We start from the raw sequence: 15,738 nt of genomic DNA on the forward strand, positions 1-15,738 counted from the left end.
AGACGTAAAACGTACATTTCTTTGTAGAAAAGATGCTTTATGAAAATAAGGAAAAAAGAGGAGAAAAAGAGAAAAAAAGAGGAAAAAATTTGAAAAAAGAGGAAAAAAAGAGGAACAAAGAAAAAGAGAGATAAAGAGTAAAAAAAAAAAGTGTGTGAATGAATAAATGAGACGTAAAACGTACATTTCTTTGTAGAAAGATGCTTTATGAATGGATATTTCAACTGAGTGAGACATCCTTCTGTTTCCAGAGATCGTCTCCTCTCGGACGAACAACGACGTCAGTTCCGGTTTCCCGTCATGCACCGCGGCTGCTGCTGCTGCTGCTGCTTCGGTTCTGATCAGCTGGTCTGGCCGGGTCTGGTTCTGCACACGGAACCGGGAACCTGGACTAGAACCTGGAACCTGGAACCAGAAACCTGGAACCGGGACTAGAACCCGGAACCTGGACTAGAAACTGGACTAAACCCGGACTAGACCCTGAACCTGAACCAGAACCTGGACCAGAAGGAGCTGCGGATGCCGTCGGCTCCGCGCAGGCGCAGGAAGGAGCAGGTTAGTGCAGGTTTAAAGTGCTGGATTTTTAATGTTTTCAAGGTTTTCAATGTTTTCAAGGTTTTCAAGGTTTTCAAGGCCTGAAAGAACTGGAGTTTTAGTTTAAGAGCTTGAAATTATAACTGTCTTTCACTAAACTGGGATCAATTCAGTTCAGTTTTATTTCTATAGCGTCTAAAACCAGAACATAAACCAGAACATAAACATAAACATAAACCCCCGAGCAGTTATTACAGAAACTATGGAGGTAAAAACTCCCCTAGTGGGAGAAAAACCTCTCGCCGTAGCCACGATCGTATACACTGGTCTTAAATGTAGTAGTAATAATTATAACAATAACATATTCATATTTATTTTCATTTATTGAAATAGTAAAAACATAAAATAAAAACAAAACAATAAAATAAAAACAACTGAGGAGTCAAGTTCAACATTATTAAACTAAAATCCAGAATGCTCCAGTGGTTCCACCGAAACAACTAGGGATGCACCGAAATGAACATTTGAGGCCGAAACTGAAGCTGAATAAAATGTAAAGACTTGGCTGAATACTGAGTACCGAATAGCCTACAGAATGCGGTTGTTCACAGTTTTTCATTTATTTTGCCATTTTTTTCACAATTGCATAGATAAAATTGCAATGACATTATTAACAACAAAAACAGTAAACTAATATGAGTTGAGCCACTGGCAAGCAGCTGGACATGCTGTTGCTTAATTTATTTTTTTTAAAGATTTTTTTGGGCTGTAGTGGCCCTTTATTCAAGCTGCAGATATGAAAGGGGTAGAGAGAGAGATCGGGGATGACACGCAGCAAAGGTGCAGGCCGGGATTCAAACCTGCGTCCGCTGCAGGAGGAGGACTGTAGCCTCAGTATATGAGCCGCCGCTTAACCCACTGCACCACCGAGCGGCCCGCTGTTGCTTAAATGGACCAAAAGGTGGCGCTCTAACATCACAGTTTGTGTACTGTGCGTGACTCTGACACTGGTTAGTAATTAAGGAGTTAAAACTCACTCGCCCACTTCCGGTGGAGCAAGACGACAGGGTGGCTGCAGGATCTTGAGCTCCCGACAGCAAACTCGAATTAGCCCCCCTAAATCCACTACTTGTTAAGCAATTCAAAATAATTTTACTCTGGAATGAATAGGGGAGCAACAACTAGAAGTCGAACGAAACGTAACACACAAGAAAGGATGAATACCAGGGCTGTACGCTTACTTTTTTGAATGGTAGCACTGGTGCTAGCAAGTTAAAAATTTTAGTAGCACAAACAAAAATTTACTAGCACACCCGGGTGGACAGTTAGTAGGGGTGTAACGATACACTAATCTCACGATACACGATATTGAGGTCACGATAACGATACGATATTATAGCAGTATTTTTAAAAAACCTTGAATGAGGAACATATGACTGGAAAAAATGGTCTTTTATTTGAAAGACACAAAATACAAAACAATGCTGTGTGTTTTCCCTATTGTTCCAGTTTGTAATGCTTTATAACTGTTTAAGTTTTAAAGAGAAAGCCAGGCCAACCATTTTCCACAAACTGAAAAAATCGGGATAAAAAAAAATATTTAAAAAAAGACTTTTAGCTAGATGCCTGCAGAAACAGCAGGCCATTAACACAATTCATAAAATAAGGAACCCTCAAACCAAACAATTAACACATGAACCAGAGGAAATAGAAAGAATATTTGAAGAATATTACAAGAATCTTTATTCTAAACCATTAACAGCCGATGAAAAAACTATTAGAAGTTTCCTTGACTCACTTGACTTGCCATCTATTGGTGAGACACAGAATTACACTATTATGTTGCAACTTACAGTTAAGGAGCTGGAAGCTGCAATTAGTCGGTTAAAAGCTATTAAATCACCAGGCAGCGATGGGTTTCCATCGGAATGGTATACGGCCTTTCGGAAGGAGCTAACACCCTTGCTTCTGTCCTGCTTTAACTTAAATCTTAAAGAGGGCAGGGCCCCCCCATCGTGGAAAGAAGCAATTATCACTGTTTTACCCAAAGAAGGCAAAGATAAAGAATAATGCAAAAACTATAGGCCAATTTCACTTTTAAATGTAGACTAAAGACTATTTACATCAATTATTTGCAAAAGATTTGACACCCTCATACCGGACTTGATTGATGAAGACCAAACTGGTTTTATTAAAGGACGCCAAACGCATGATAATATTAAAAGAACCCTCCATATCTTAGACAATGCTCAAAAAGCGGTGCAAGTACAGTTCTGGTTAGTTTGGATGCCGAAAAGGCTTTTGATAGTGTTTGTTGATTATTTTTGTATGAGGTTCTAAAGAGATTTGGCTTCAATGAAAACGTAATCCAATATATTAAAATTATTTATCAAGAGCCCACAGCTAGGATCAGAGTAAACGGAAGCCTGTCAAATACGATTCAGTTGGAGAGGGGGACAAGACAAGGTTGCTGTCTGTCACCTACCCTCTTCGATAGTGATGCACCGATTGTTCGGTAACCGAAATTGTTCAGCCGAAAATGGCAAAAAAACACTTTCGGTGTTCGGTGGAATAAGTGGGAAAAAAACAAACAATTAATAACGGCGTTGTAATATAAGGAAATAGACTGGCCGCTCCGTATGTTGCGCACCACATAAATCGTTGGCCAACCAAAAACTAACCCCATAACGCTCCTGTAACATGGATGTATTAATAGAACGTCCCGTAATGGTTGCGCTCCACATAAATCGTTGGCCAACCAAAAAGTAACCACATAAGAATTTTACCAACATTCACCAGCAGGTGGAACCAAAACAACATAAATCAATCTATTCCAGGTTTAGATGAGGAAATCAAACGTTAGCGCGTGGAGTGAAGTGGTGCAAACATGTCAGCAGTGTGGAAGTATTTTAGAGTGGCAAAGAATAAAACAAGAATGGCTGTTTGACATGAATGTTCTGCTCAAATATCTAGAGGGGGCACATCTGCAAAGTCTTTCAGCTACAAGTTTGATTTATCATTTGAAATGATAAAAAAACATTTTTATTGTTTTAAGGCCTATGTTACAATGTTCAGTCAGTTAAGCCTAACGTAAGCTCAAAGATGGACAAAAAATGTTTTTTGCTAATTTATTTATTTGAAGTTATTGTTCTTTGCTGGTATAATGTCTGCTGGAATATTTAAGAAATGCTGGGAAATTAAAAAATGTTCAGTTTTTTATGTTCAACAAATGTTTTCTACCTTGTAATTTTGTAAAAGATTTTTTTCTTTGAAAAGCCTAAATCAAATGTATTTGATTTATGCAATGGTGAAAAAATTGGCAAAATAAATGAAAAACTGCGAAGAACCATGTTCGGTATTCGGCCAAGTGTTTATTATTATTTTCGGTTTCGGTTTCGGCCAAAAATTTTCATTTCGGTGCATCACTACTCTTCGCTTTATATGTTGAGCCTTTAGCGCAGGCAATAAGGCAGAGTGGGGAACTGCAGGGTGTCAGTATACGGGGGACAGAACACATCATTGGTCTTTTTGCCGATGATGTCATTATTTTCCTTGAACAGCCGGATAGATGTTTCCCACACCTAATGTCTCTACTGGAAACGTATGAATACTACTCAGGATATAAACTGAATATATCAAAAACTCAAATTCTCTTGTTGAATTATTCCCCATCCCGAGAAATAAGAGATGCATATAATTTAAAATGGAATGCTAAAACAATGAAGTATCTTGGTGTAACTTTGACTAAAGCACTTAACGACATGTTGGAAAACTACTATAGTGAACATTGAAAGGTGGTCTACCCTTCCGTTGGACTTCAGTGCTAGAATACAAACGGTCAAAATGAATATACTACCTAAATTGTTATATTTATTTCAAGCACTGCCAATTAATATCCCTCAAAACAAATGTATAGCCTGGGACAAAATGATCTCTAGATTCATTTGGAATAGGAAAAAACCGAGAATAAAATTCACGACCCTCCAACTACCTAAAAGTAAAGGTGGAATGGCCTTGCCTAACCTTAAAGAATATTTTGATGCTGCTCAACTCAGGCCTGTTGGTGTAGACCTGACTATGAGTCTAAATGGCAGGAAATTGAAAGGGAAACACAGGGTTATCAGACCCAGATATTGGTGGGGGATGAACACCTGATGGGTGCAATGAGACTATGAACCCAATAGTCACATTCACACTAGGGCTGTTCGATTAATCGATTTTAAATCGTAATCGCCATTATGTAATTAGAACGATGTTAAAACGTGAAAATCGTAAAATCGATTTTTCACTTTTTTTTTTAAATTTTTTTAATTTATTTATTTTTTATTTTTTTTACCTTGTCTGCACACATATTAATGATTGATGGAAATACCTCTCAATACCTGCGACCAGTGCCCCATGGGAGAGGCTCTTTAGTGCATTATTATTTAGCATGCAAAGACCCAGTTTAGTTTAATTAGAAAATGTCTTGTTTTATTTAATTGGAAATATAACTTACTGTATGTTTGCAAGTGCTGATTTGCTGATTTTTTTTTTTGTGTGCTTTTTTTGTGTGCTTGAATTTCCTGAAAAGTGCTTGAATTTCCTGAAAAGTGCTTGGATTTCCTGAAAAGTGCTTGGATTTCCTGAAAGGTGCTTGAAACGGGCGGCTTCCTCCACCTGGAAAAAGTCCAAAAAACTGGGATCAAACATGATCTCAGTTATTTAGAAAATAAAGCACCAATATTAGAAGTTTAAACCAAAACAATAACCGATAATCCACCGATAATCGACCGATAACCCATAGTTTGTTATTTGTATATCTAATATAATCTTCCTCAATAGTGCCGGAAATGTCCTCAAAATAATGATTTTGATGATTATAATGATCCTACGGTGCTTGAAATCCTTGAAAGTGCTTGGATTTCCTGAAAAATGCTTGAATTTCCTGAAAAGTGTTTGTATTTCCTGAAAGGTGTTTGGATTTCCTGAAAGGTGTTTGGATTTCCTGAAAAGTGTTTGTATTTTAGTAATTTTAGTGTCTGAGTGCGGGTCTCGGTACAACAACCTCTAAACCCGTCAGACAACATTTATTCTCACTCTTTAGTGGATGAATACGAATAGTTATAACATGGACACATCTTTTTGGAAGTTATCTTACTCATAAGATTCTGGTATAAAACCTTCCTGATCAGAGTTATCAGAGTTAAAACCTTTAGATAATTACATTTATCTGCTGCATTTCCTGGTTCAGACTCATGTTCAGGAAATCTGTCAATGTTTCACTAGATTGTCTTTGGTTTCATTTTAAAGGGGAGTGTCATTACCCCATGTGAGTCGTCAGTAGGAATGGAGATATTTTACCGTTCACGATAAACCGTCTAAAAAATTCCCCACGGTAAGAATTTGTATCTCACGGTAAAAATGATAAATTCCTGTTGATGATGTTTTTGAAGGAAGGAAGGAAGGAAGGAAGGAAGGAAGGAAGGAAGGAAGGAAGGAAGGAAGGAAGGAAGGAAGGAAGGAAGGAAGGAAGGAAGGAAGGAAGGAAGGAAGGAAGGAAGGAAGGAAGGAAGGAAGGAAGGAAGGAAGGAAGGAAGGAAGGAAGGAAGGAAGGAAATGAGCCTGGAAGGAAGGAAGGAAGGAAGGAAGGAAGGAAGGAAGGAAGGAAGGAAGGAAGGAAGGAAGGAAGGAAGGAAGGAAGGAAGGAAGGAAGGAAGGAAGGAAGGAAGGAAGGAAGGAAGGAAGGACGGAAGGAAGGAAGGAAGGAAGGAAGGAAGGAAGGAAGGAAGGAAGGACGGACATGAGCTGGAAGGAAGGAAGGAAGGAAGAAGGAAGGAAGAAGGAAGGAAGGACGGACGGACGGACATGAGCCTGGAAGGAAGGAAGGAAGGAAGGAAGGAAGGAAGGAAGGAAGAAGGAAGGAAGGAAGGAAGGAAGGAAGGAAGGAAGGAAGGAAGGAAGGAAGGAAGGAAGGAAGGAAATGAGCCTGGAAGGAAGGAAGGAAGGAAGAAGGAAGGAAGGAAGGAAGGAAGGAAGGAAGGAAGGAAGGAAGGAAGGAAGGAAGGAAGGAAGAAGGAAGGAAGGAAAGAGCCTGGAAGGAAGGAAGGAAGGAAGGAAGGAAGGAAGGAAGGAAGGAAGGAAGGAAGGAAGGAAGAAGGACGGACGGAAGGAAGGAAGGAAGGAAGGAAGGAAGGAAGGAAGGAAGGAAGGAGGAAGGACGGACGGAAGAAGGAAGGAAGGAAGGAAGGAAGGAAGGAAGGAAGGAAGGAAGGAAGGAAGAAGGAAGGAAGGAAGGACGGACGACGGAAGGCCTGGAAGGAAGGAAGGAAGGAAGGAAGGAAGGAAGGAAGAAGGAAGGACGGACGGACGGACATGAGCCTGGAAGGAAGAAGGAAAGGAAGGAAGGAGGAAGGAAGGGGAAGGAAGGAAGGAGAGGAAGGAAATGAGCCTGGAAGGAAGAAGGAAGGAAGGAAGGAAGGAAGGAAGGAAGGAAGAGGAAGGAAGGAAGAAGGAAGGAAGGAAGGAAGGAAGGACGGACGGACGAAGGAAGGAAGGAAGGAAGGAAGGAAGGAAGGAAGGAAGGAAGGAAGGAAGGAAGGAAGGAAGGACGGACGGACGGACATGAACCTGGAAGGAAGGAAGGAAGGAAGGAAGGAAGGAAGGAAGGAAGGAAGGAAGGAAGGAAGGAAGGAAGGAAGGACATGAACCTGGAAGGAAGGAAGGAAGGAAGGAAGGAAGGAAGGAAGGAAGGAAGGAAGGAAGGAAGGAAGGACATGAACCTGGAAGGAAGGAAGGAAGGAAGGAAGGAAGGAAGGAAGGAAGGAAGGAAATGAGCCTGGAAGGAAGGAAGGAAGGAAGGAAGGAAGGACGGACATGAGCCTGAAAGGAAGGAAGGAAGGAAGGAAGGAAGGAAGGAAGGAAGGAAGGAAGGAAGGAAGGAAGGAAGGAAGGAAGGAAGGAAGGACGGACATGAGCCTGGAAGGAAGGAAGGAAGGAAGGAAGGAAGGAAGGAAGGAAGGAAGGAAGGAAGGAAGGAAGGAAGGAAGGAAGGAAGGAAGGAAGGAAGGAAGGAAGGAAGGAAGGAAGGAAGGAAGGAAGGAAGGAAAAGGTTTTTATGGTGGATCTGAGAGTGAGATAGATTTATACAAAGATGGAGTTGAATTGGTATTTTTTTATCGTCATTTTTATCGTTATCGAGATAAATGCCAGAAATGATTGTGATACATCAGGGATAAAAGATTTAAAGAGCTGCAGTTTCCTCTATGTTGGTCAGAAAGATTCAGCTTGAATGAAAGATTAAAAGCTCTTGTCATTACCCGATGTGAGTCACAGTCGTGTCCAACATCGTCGGCCATCTTGGAAAGCAACATACGGCAACACCACGTGGACAAACTGTCATTACCCGATGTGAGACAGAATAGGGCTGGGCGATATGGACCAAAAGTTCCAGCTGAATGTCGATACTCGATATATATCCATATTTTTTCTGTGCCATAATTGGGGTTTCCCCCAAAGCATTATAGCATAGCATCTCTGTTAGCATCTCTGTTAGCATCTCTGTTAGCTTCATTTTTTCTGAGGCAAACCCTTAAAAAACAGTCAGTTTTAATACATCGTTTCTATGTCGTTGCTACGTTATTGCTAAGTTGTTTAACTAAGTTTAACGTCTGGTTGCAGGTGATGCCGCCCACCCGGATGAAGCTCCGCGTCCGTCGCCGTGACAACGCGGCGGCGGCGCTAGCGGCCGCGGAGGAGGAGGAGGAGGAGGGGGCGGGGGGGCGGAGCCGGGACAGCAGGAGGCGGAGCAACCGCAAGAAGAAGAACCCTTCCAAGATGGCCGCCACCGCCGCGGCCTCGCCCCCCGCTAGCGCCGCGGCACCGCCGCCGCCGGAGGCGTCGCCCGACTCCAAGTGCCCGATCTGCCTGGACCGCTTCAGCAACCTGGCGTACCTGGAGCGCTGCCTGCACCGCTTCTGCTTCCGCTGCATCCAGGAGTGGTCGCGCAGCAAGGCCGAGTGCCCGCTGTGCAAGCAGCCGTTCGCCTCCATCCTGCACTCGGTGCGCGCCGAGGACGACTTCAAGGAGTACACGCTGCTAGCGCCGCCGCCGCCGCCGGTGGCCGCCGGAAACGTAGCGGCCACGGTGGCCATGGTGGCCGCCGTGGCATCGGCGGCCTCCGCGGCGCGCAGCGACCGCAGCATGAGGCTGATGCTGCGGCGGCGGCGCGGCGGCGGCGTGGCCGAGGGCGGCGCGGAACCGCTGTCGCCACGGCGGCGGCGGCGCAGGGTTTGGGAGTGGTACCTGGATGGAAACCCCGCCCCCAACCTGGACGACAGCGAGGATGAGGAGCCGGAGGAGCCGGTGGAGCGCGGCGTTATCTTCGAGGGGCTAACGGCGCTCGGCGGCCACGACCGGGCGTCGCGCCGCCTCATGGCGAGGCTAGCGGCGCGGCGGCGGCTGCAGCGCGAGGGCGGCGCCGTGCGGCGGCTGAGGGAGCGCGAGATGCTAGCGTTCCGCCGCGCCCTCTACCGCTGCGGCGTGCGGGTGCGCGGCGTCGTCGGGGGCGACGCGGCGGCGGAAGGCTTCCGCCTCGACCCCGCCCACCTCGGCAGGCTCCGCCCCTGGCTGCGGCGGGAGCTGACGGTGCTGTACGGAGGCCACGCCTCCCTGGTGGACGTGGTGCAACGCGTCGTGGAGGCGCGGCTAGCGCGCCGCGGCCTGGAGGACTCCGCCGCCGCCGAGGAGGAGCTCCGCCCCTTCCTGCTGGCGCGCACCGGCCACTTCCTGCACGAGCTGGCCAGCTTCGCCGCGTCGGCGCTCAGCCTGGAGGCGTACGACCTGGCGGCGGTGTACGAGCCGCCCGCGGGAGCTAGCGCTGGACGGGCGGCGCCACCGCCGCCGCTCCTCGTCCTCCTCCAGCTCCGTCATCGCCATCTCCGAGGGCGAGGAGGGGGCGGCGCCCTCGCCGGGCCCCAGCGATGACGTCATCATCGCCGCGGGGAGCCCCTCCCCCGCGGCATTCTGGGACGGCGAGGCGGCGGCGGCTGGCCCCTCCCACTCCGGCGGCGAGCCGGCGGAGGACGAGTGTCTGATCGTCGGCTACAAGAAGCCGATGGCGGAGCGGACGCCGGAGCTGGTGCAGCTGTCGTCCGACAGCGACGGGGAGGGGCCTGTGGCCCCGCCCACCCCCTCCCTGGCCCTGGCCCCGCCCCCCTCCACGTCCGCCGCCGTCAGGGACGAGCCGGACGCCCGGCGGTGGTCGGGTAGCTCGGTGTGCTCGCTGAGCCCGGCACCGGCGGCGGCTCCGCCCACGCCAGGTGAAGCCACGCCCATACGGGATGAAGCCACGCCCACCCAGGGCCAGGCCACGCCCACGCAGGAGACGAGGCGGCGCTGCCGCCGGAAGGAGGCGCGGGAGCGTGAGCGCAGCGGCGTGCTGGGAAACCCCAACCGTAGCATCTTCCCCGCCATGATGCTGACGCGGCGCCGCTCGCCGTCGCCGCCGTTCCCCTCCGGCGACGACTCGGCGTCGTCGCCGTCCAGCTGGGGGCGGAGCCACGTCTGGGGGCGGAGCCACCGCGTCTCGCCGCCGCCCCCGTCGTCCCCCGACGGCTCCTCGCCATCCCGCTGCTCCTCCTCCCCTCCGCCGCCACCGCGGACGCCGCCGGCGTCGGCGGAGAAGCCCGGCGGGAAGAGGAAGTACAAGAGCCGCCACCTGGACGACGGGGGCGGAGCCTGGCGGGCGAGCGACGCGCGGAGAGAGAGGAGGAAGACGGGGAGGAAGGCAGCGCCGGCGGAGGGAGGAGAGAGGTGAGGACCCACGTTAGCCCCGCCCCCCGGATGGATGATGCTACGTAGCTGCTACGTAGCTGCTACCTGGTCGCTAAGTAGTTGCTATGTATCTATATTAGTTAGAACTGGGGGAGATTTATTTATTCATTATGCACTTCCAGAAAAAAGTCAAAATGTCGAGAAAAAAGTCAAAATGTCGAGAAAAAAGTTGAAATTTTGAGAAAAAAGTTGATATTTTGATGAAAAAGTTGAAATGTAGCGAAAAAAGTTGAAATTTGGATGAAAAAGTCAAAATTTTGAGAAAAAAGTTGAGAAAAAGTTGAAATTTTGAGAAAAAGTTGAAATTTTGAGAAAAAAAGTTGAAATTTTGAGAAAAAAGTTGATATTTTGATGAAAAAGTTGAAATTTTGAGAGAAAAGTTGAAATTTTGAGAAAAAAAGTTGAAATTTTGAGAAAAAAGTTGATATTTTGATGAAAAAGTTGAAATTTTGAGAGACAAGTTGAAATTTTGAGAAAAAAAGTTGAAATTTGGATGAAAAAGTCCAAATTTTGAGAAAAAAGTTGAGAAAAAGTTGAAATTTTGATGAAAAAGTTGAAATTTTGATGAAGCTGCAATGTCGTTACGTAGTTGCTACGTCATTATGTAGTTGCTAAGTTGTTGCTACGTCGTTGCTACGTCATTGCTACGTCGTCGCTACGTTGCTACGTCGTTGCTACGTCATTGCTACGTCGTTGCTACGTTGTTATGTAGTTGGTAAGTTTTTGTTAAACAACGATGATGAATGGTTGGATGACGGCGGGCTGGCCCCGCCCCCTGGCGGTCTGGCCCCGCCCCCTGGCGGTCTGGTTGCCGTGGCGATGACGTCATCATCTGTTTCCTGTTTCCGCAGCAGCAGCCGGAGGCCGAGGGCCGACCGGAGGTCGAGGTCCGACCGGAGCCCCAGCGTGGAGATCGTCTACGAGGGAACTGTCACGGCCAGCGACGCCGCGCAGCCGCTAACGCACAAGCGCCGCCGGAAACGCCGCCGCCGGGCCCTTCAGGGCAGGTAAGTGTTGTTGTTGTTTTTATGTTGTTGTTGTTCTTTTTATTGTTGTTGTTCTTCTTGTTGTTGAAACCTTTGCATGTGTATGGGGGAGCATGTGAATAAACATCTGTTAACGCGGCGCGAACAGCAACGTTGCACCCATGCATGTCAGACATCGTGAGATGCGTCTCCATCATGCCTCGATGGGCGTTACTTTTCTCAGTCAAAAGTGTTACCGTGGCAACGCTAGATGTCAAAGAGCGGAAAAAGTGGCGAAAAACTCGGAAAAAATCGATTCCCGCTTAAGCCGCACGTTTCTACGTTTTTACTTTTCAAGTTTTCTCAAAACTGCGGGACTAGTTATGCGCCGAAGTTTATGCGGAAGAATAAAGAATAATAATAATAATAAGCCTGAGCAATATTTAGAGTGCCTCGTGCACAGTACGAGGCACTCCTCCTCCATTGCGAAGCTCAATGGAGGAGGAGTCCCACGTGGCGCAGCCGTGGCACTAACTAGAAAATTTCAGGAAATTTTGAAGTGCCACGGGACTACTGCCGGATGATTGCGATTTTGATGACAGTGCAAAAAAACACCTCAGCACAGAAAGCAACATGACAAATTTAACATCACAAGGCTTGCACATGTGTGTGGTCCGTGAACTTCACTCAGAGCTGCTCCTTAGCCAATGTCCTTGATGTTATCAGACGGCTCAGTCAGTTCTGAAACAGGTCCACAGGTGTTCCTGAGAGGGAAGGGTTAGTGGGGGTAGAGTCATCTTGTTTACATTCCACCAGGGAGATTGTGACCAGCGCAATCGGCCAAACCGCTCTGTCGAGGTCAGATTATAGAATCAACAATTATATTGCAAAAACAAGCAGATTCCAGTAAGTTTCCGTCAGCCTTCAGTCTCTGGTTCATCAATGGCGACTCCAAACAGACGAATTTGTGATCAATTCCCGCCAAGCCGAGCTTCCAACTTATCCAAGGTCTTCTCCATCTTGCCAATGAGCTCAAAGACGCCGCCAGCCTGCGATTCTGTTCAAGAATCGTATCCAGCTTACAGCTTTGCTCCCCCAACGTTAAAGTCTGAGCGTTGATCACCTTGCCTCAAACCTCAATGTGCTAATTATTGGAGTTTTTGCGATATTTAGCTTTCAATTTAAAAAAAAAAGTGAATTTTATTTTGGATGCTTGTTGCTATGCAACACGTTATCGTACAGACATCATTTCAACGTTGACAAACCCGGGGCGCATTGTACTACAACATATTTTAGTGTCATCATGCTAGCTATTACGCTTTTTGAGATATACAACTACGCTCATTTTGATGCTAACAGAAATTTGGACGCTTGTTGCTCGGCAACACGATATCGCAGAGACACCGATCCAACGTTAAAAGACTCTGGACGATGTGGACGACGACATACTGAGGTCTCATTGGGCTGGTGTTTACAACTTCAGAGATATTGAAGCCAAATTTCTGGAAATTTTCTAGTTATTGTCATTATTATTATTATTATTATTATTATTATTGTTCTTCTCTCCTCAGTTCGCCCGTCATCATTACGCTGGACAGCGACAGCAGCCGCGGCGGCGCTAGCGGCAGCAGCACGCCGCTCAGCAGCCAGCAGACCGTCGACTTCTCGGACCTGCCGCCGCTGCCGCGGGCCCCGCCCCCCCTGGCCCTAGAGCTGCCCGCCCACATCCTGGACGAGGACTCGGGTCGCGGCGGCGTCGACGTCGTTAGCGGCGACAGCGACCTGGAGCTGCTAGCCGCCATCATCGGCCAGCTGGAGCGGTTCGACCCGCCGGACCCCCGTGCCCTGTTCTGCCCCGGTTCTGGTGACGCCCCCCCCGTCCTGAAGCGGGCCAGTCCGGTCCGGGCCCTCGGCCGGAACACGCCGCCGCCGCTAAAGCACAAGGACGCACGGAGCCCCGGGTCTGGTGCCGGGTCTGGTACCGGGTCGTCAGGAACCAGGTCTGGTACCGGGTCATCAGGAACCGGGTCTGGTACCGGGTCATCAGGAACCACGTCTGGTACCGGGTCATCAGGAACCGGGTCTGGTACCAGGTCTGGTACCGGGTCATCAGGAACCGGGTCTGGTGCCGGGTCTGGTACCGGGTCATCAGGAACCGGGTCTGGTACCGGGTCATCAGGAACCGGGTCTGGTACCGGGTCATCAGGAACCGGGTCTGGTACCGGGTCTGGTACCGGGTCATCAGGAACCGGGTCTGGTACCGGGTCGGGGGCCATCCCACCCATCACCGCCCTCAAGAGACATTTCCCAAGAGCCCCGGCGGACCAGAACCAGAACCCCCCGGACCAGAACCGGTTCCCTGAACTGGACTTGATTGGTTCCGGTTCCGCCGGTTCTCCTTCAGAACCCGGCTGGTTCTCCGAAGGTTCGTTTCTGACCCCCAAGCCCCGCCCCCCCGCTCTAGCTCCGCCCACCACGGACAGTCTGGCTCCGCCCACTAGTGCCGCTCTGGCCCCGCCCACTAGTGCCGCTCTGGCTCCGCCCACTAGTGCCGCTCTGGCTCCGCCCACTAGTGACGCTCTGGCTCCGCCCACTAGTGCCGCTCTGGCTCCGCCCACTAGTGACGCTCTGGCTCCGCCCACTAGTGACGCTCTGGCTCCGCCCACTAGTGCCGCTCTGGCTCCGCCCACTAGTGCCGCTCTAGCTCCGCCCACTAGTGCCGCTCTGGCTCCGCCCACTAGTGACGGTTTAGCTCCGCCCACTAGTGCCGCTCTGGCTCCGCCCACTAGTGATGCTCTGGCTCCGCCCACTAGTGCCGCTCTGGCTCCGCCCACTAGTGACGGTTTAGCTCCGCCCACTAGTGCCGCTCTGGCTCCGCCCACTAGTAACGCTCTGGCTCCGCCCACTAGTGACGGTTTAGCTCCGCCCACTAGTGACACTCTGGCTCCGCCCACTAGTGACGGTTTAGCTCCGCCCACTAGTGCCGCTCTGGCTCCGCCCACTAGTGCCGCTCTGGCTCCGCCCACTAGTGCCGCTCTGGCTCCGCCCACTAGTGCCGCTCTGGCTCCGCCCTCCTCCGACGGTTTAGCTCCGCCCACTAGTGACGGTTTAGCTCTGCCCACCACGAACAGCTGCTTCAACGCCAAAAACCACGTCATTAATTTCCGCGAGGCCCCGCCTCTCAGCCACGCCCACTCCTATAACCACGCCCCCTTTTATAACACGTGAAACATCTAAATCAGTCTCTGTAGCGCCGCCCTGGTGGTGTCAAAAATGTTTTCTTTCCAATTTTTTTCTTCTTTTTTTTCTTTTTTTCTCGACATTTAGACTTTATTCTCGACGTTTAGACTTTTTTCATGAAATTTCCACTTTTTTCATGAAATTTCGATTTTTTTCTTGACATTTTGATTTTTTTTCTTGACATTTCGACTTTTTTCTCGACATTTCAACTTTTTTCACAACATTTTGACTTTTTTCATGAAATTTCCATCTTTTTCTCGACATTTCGACTTTTTTCTCGAAGTGCATAATAAATAAATACATGAATGAATGATTAGCTTTATTGAAACAGGTCCACAGATGTTCGTGAGAGGGGAGGGTTAGTGGGGGCAGAGTCACCTTGTTTACATTCCACCAGGGAGATTGTGACCAGAGCGATCGGCCAAAAACCGCCCTGTCAAGGCCAGATTATGGAATCAACAATTATATTGAAAACAGACAGACTCAGTAATTTTCCATCTGCCTTCAGTCTCTGGTGACTCCAATCAGACGAATTTGTGATCAATTCCCACCAAGCCGAGCTTCCAACTTCTCCAAGGTCTTCTCCATCTTGCCAATGAGCTCAAAGACGCCGCCAGCCTGCGATTCTGTTCAAGAATCACATCCAGCTTACGGCTTTGCTCCCCCAACGTTAAAGTCTGAGTGTTGATCACCTTGCTTGATCCTTCAGCCACGTCCAGCAGCTCTGAAAGAGCCAGAACAGCTGTCGACCACTTACACGTTTGTCGGTAGACCAGGAATCCCCCTCCTCTGATCAGGAGAAATCCTGCTATCATAAATCCAATTATGAAGCATCTTCAACGTCCTCGACAGACAGGATCGTCAAGCATGCAGCACGTGTTGTCTTCATTCTAAGGCTGATACAAGACTTATTGTTTTTGGTGTTTTTCGTTCGGCTCTGCTGTTTTGTAACATATTTATATTGTTAATTTTTTCTAAACCAACATGTTCTGCCCGGAGAATTATGTCAGAATTCAGCTGAAATCCTCCAGAAAACTTCTTTAAACCTGAAATGTTCAAAATGTTCATGAAAAAGTTAGTTTCTGTTCGTTTCCTGCTTTCATCAAGTCAGATTTTCAAAATAAAATGTTAATGTTGACTTTATAAAGTTGCAGGTTGAAATAATGTGATATTTTCTACATTTTGA

At 48.2% G+C, this 15,738-nt stretch overlaps 1 protein-coding gene across 1 annotated transcript; it reads left to right on the forward strand.

Annotated features, from left to right (window-relative positions):
* The first annotated feature begins 321 nt into the window (after nucleotides 1–321).
* On the forward strand, nucleotides 322–14,540 carry LOC133420906 (E3 ubiquitin-protein ligase Topors-like). The gene is given in 5 exon segments (XM_061710788.1): nucleotides 322–555; nucleotides 8,194–9,481; nucleotides 9,483–10,326; nucleotides 11,199–11,354; nucleotides 12,884–14,540. Coding segments are annotated over 5 exon segments (3,981 nt in total). The 5' UTR covers nucleotides 322–519.
* The last annotated feature ends 1,198 nt before the right edge of the window (nucleotides 14,541–15,738 follow it).

Source organism: Cololabis saira, chromosome 20 (genome assembly GCF_033807715.1).
Source record: "Cololabis saira isolate AMF1-May2022 chromosome 20, fColSai1.1, whole genome shotgun sequence".
Classification (NCBI taxonomy): Eukaryota; Metazoa; Chordata; class Actinopteri; order Beloniformes; family Belonidae; genus Cololabis; species Cololabis saira.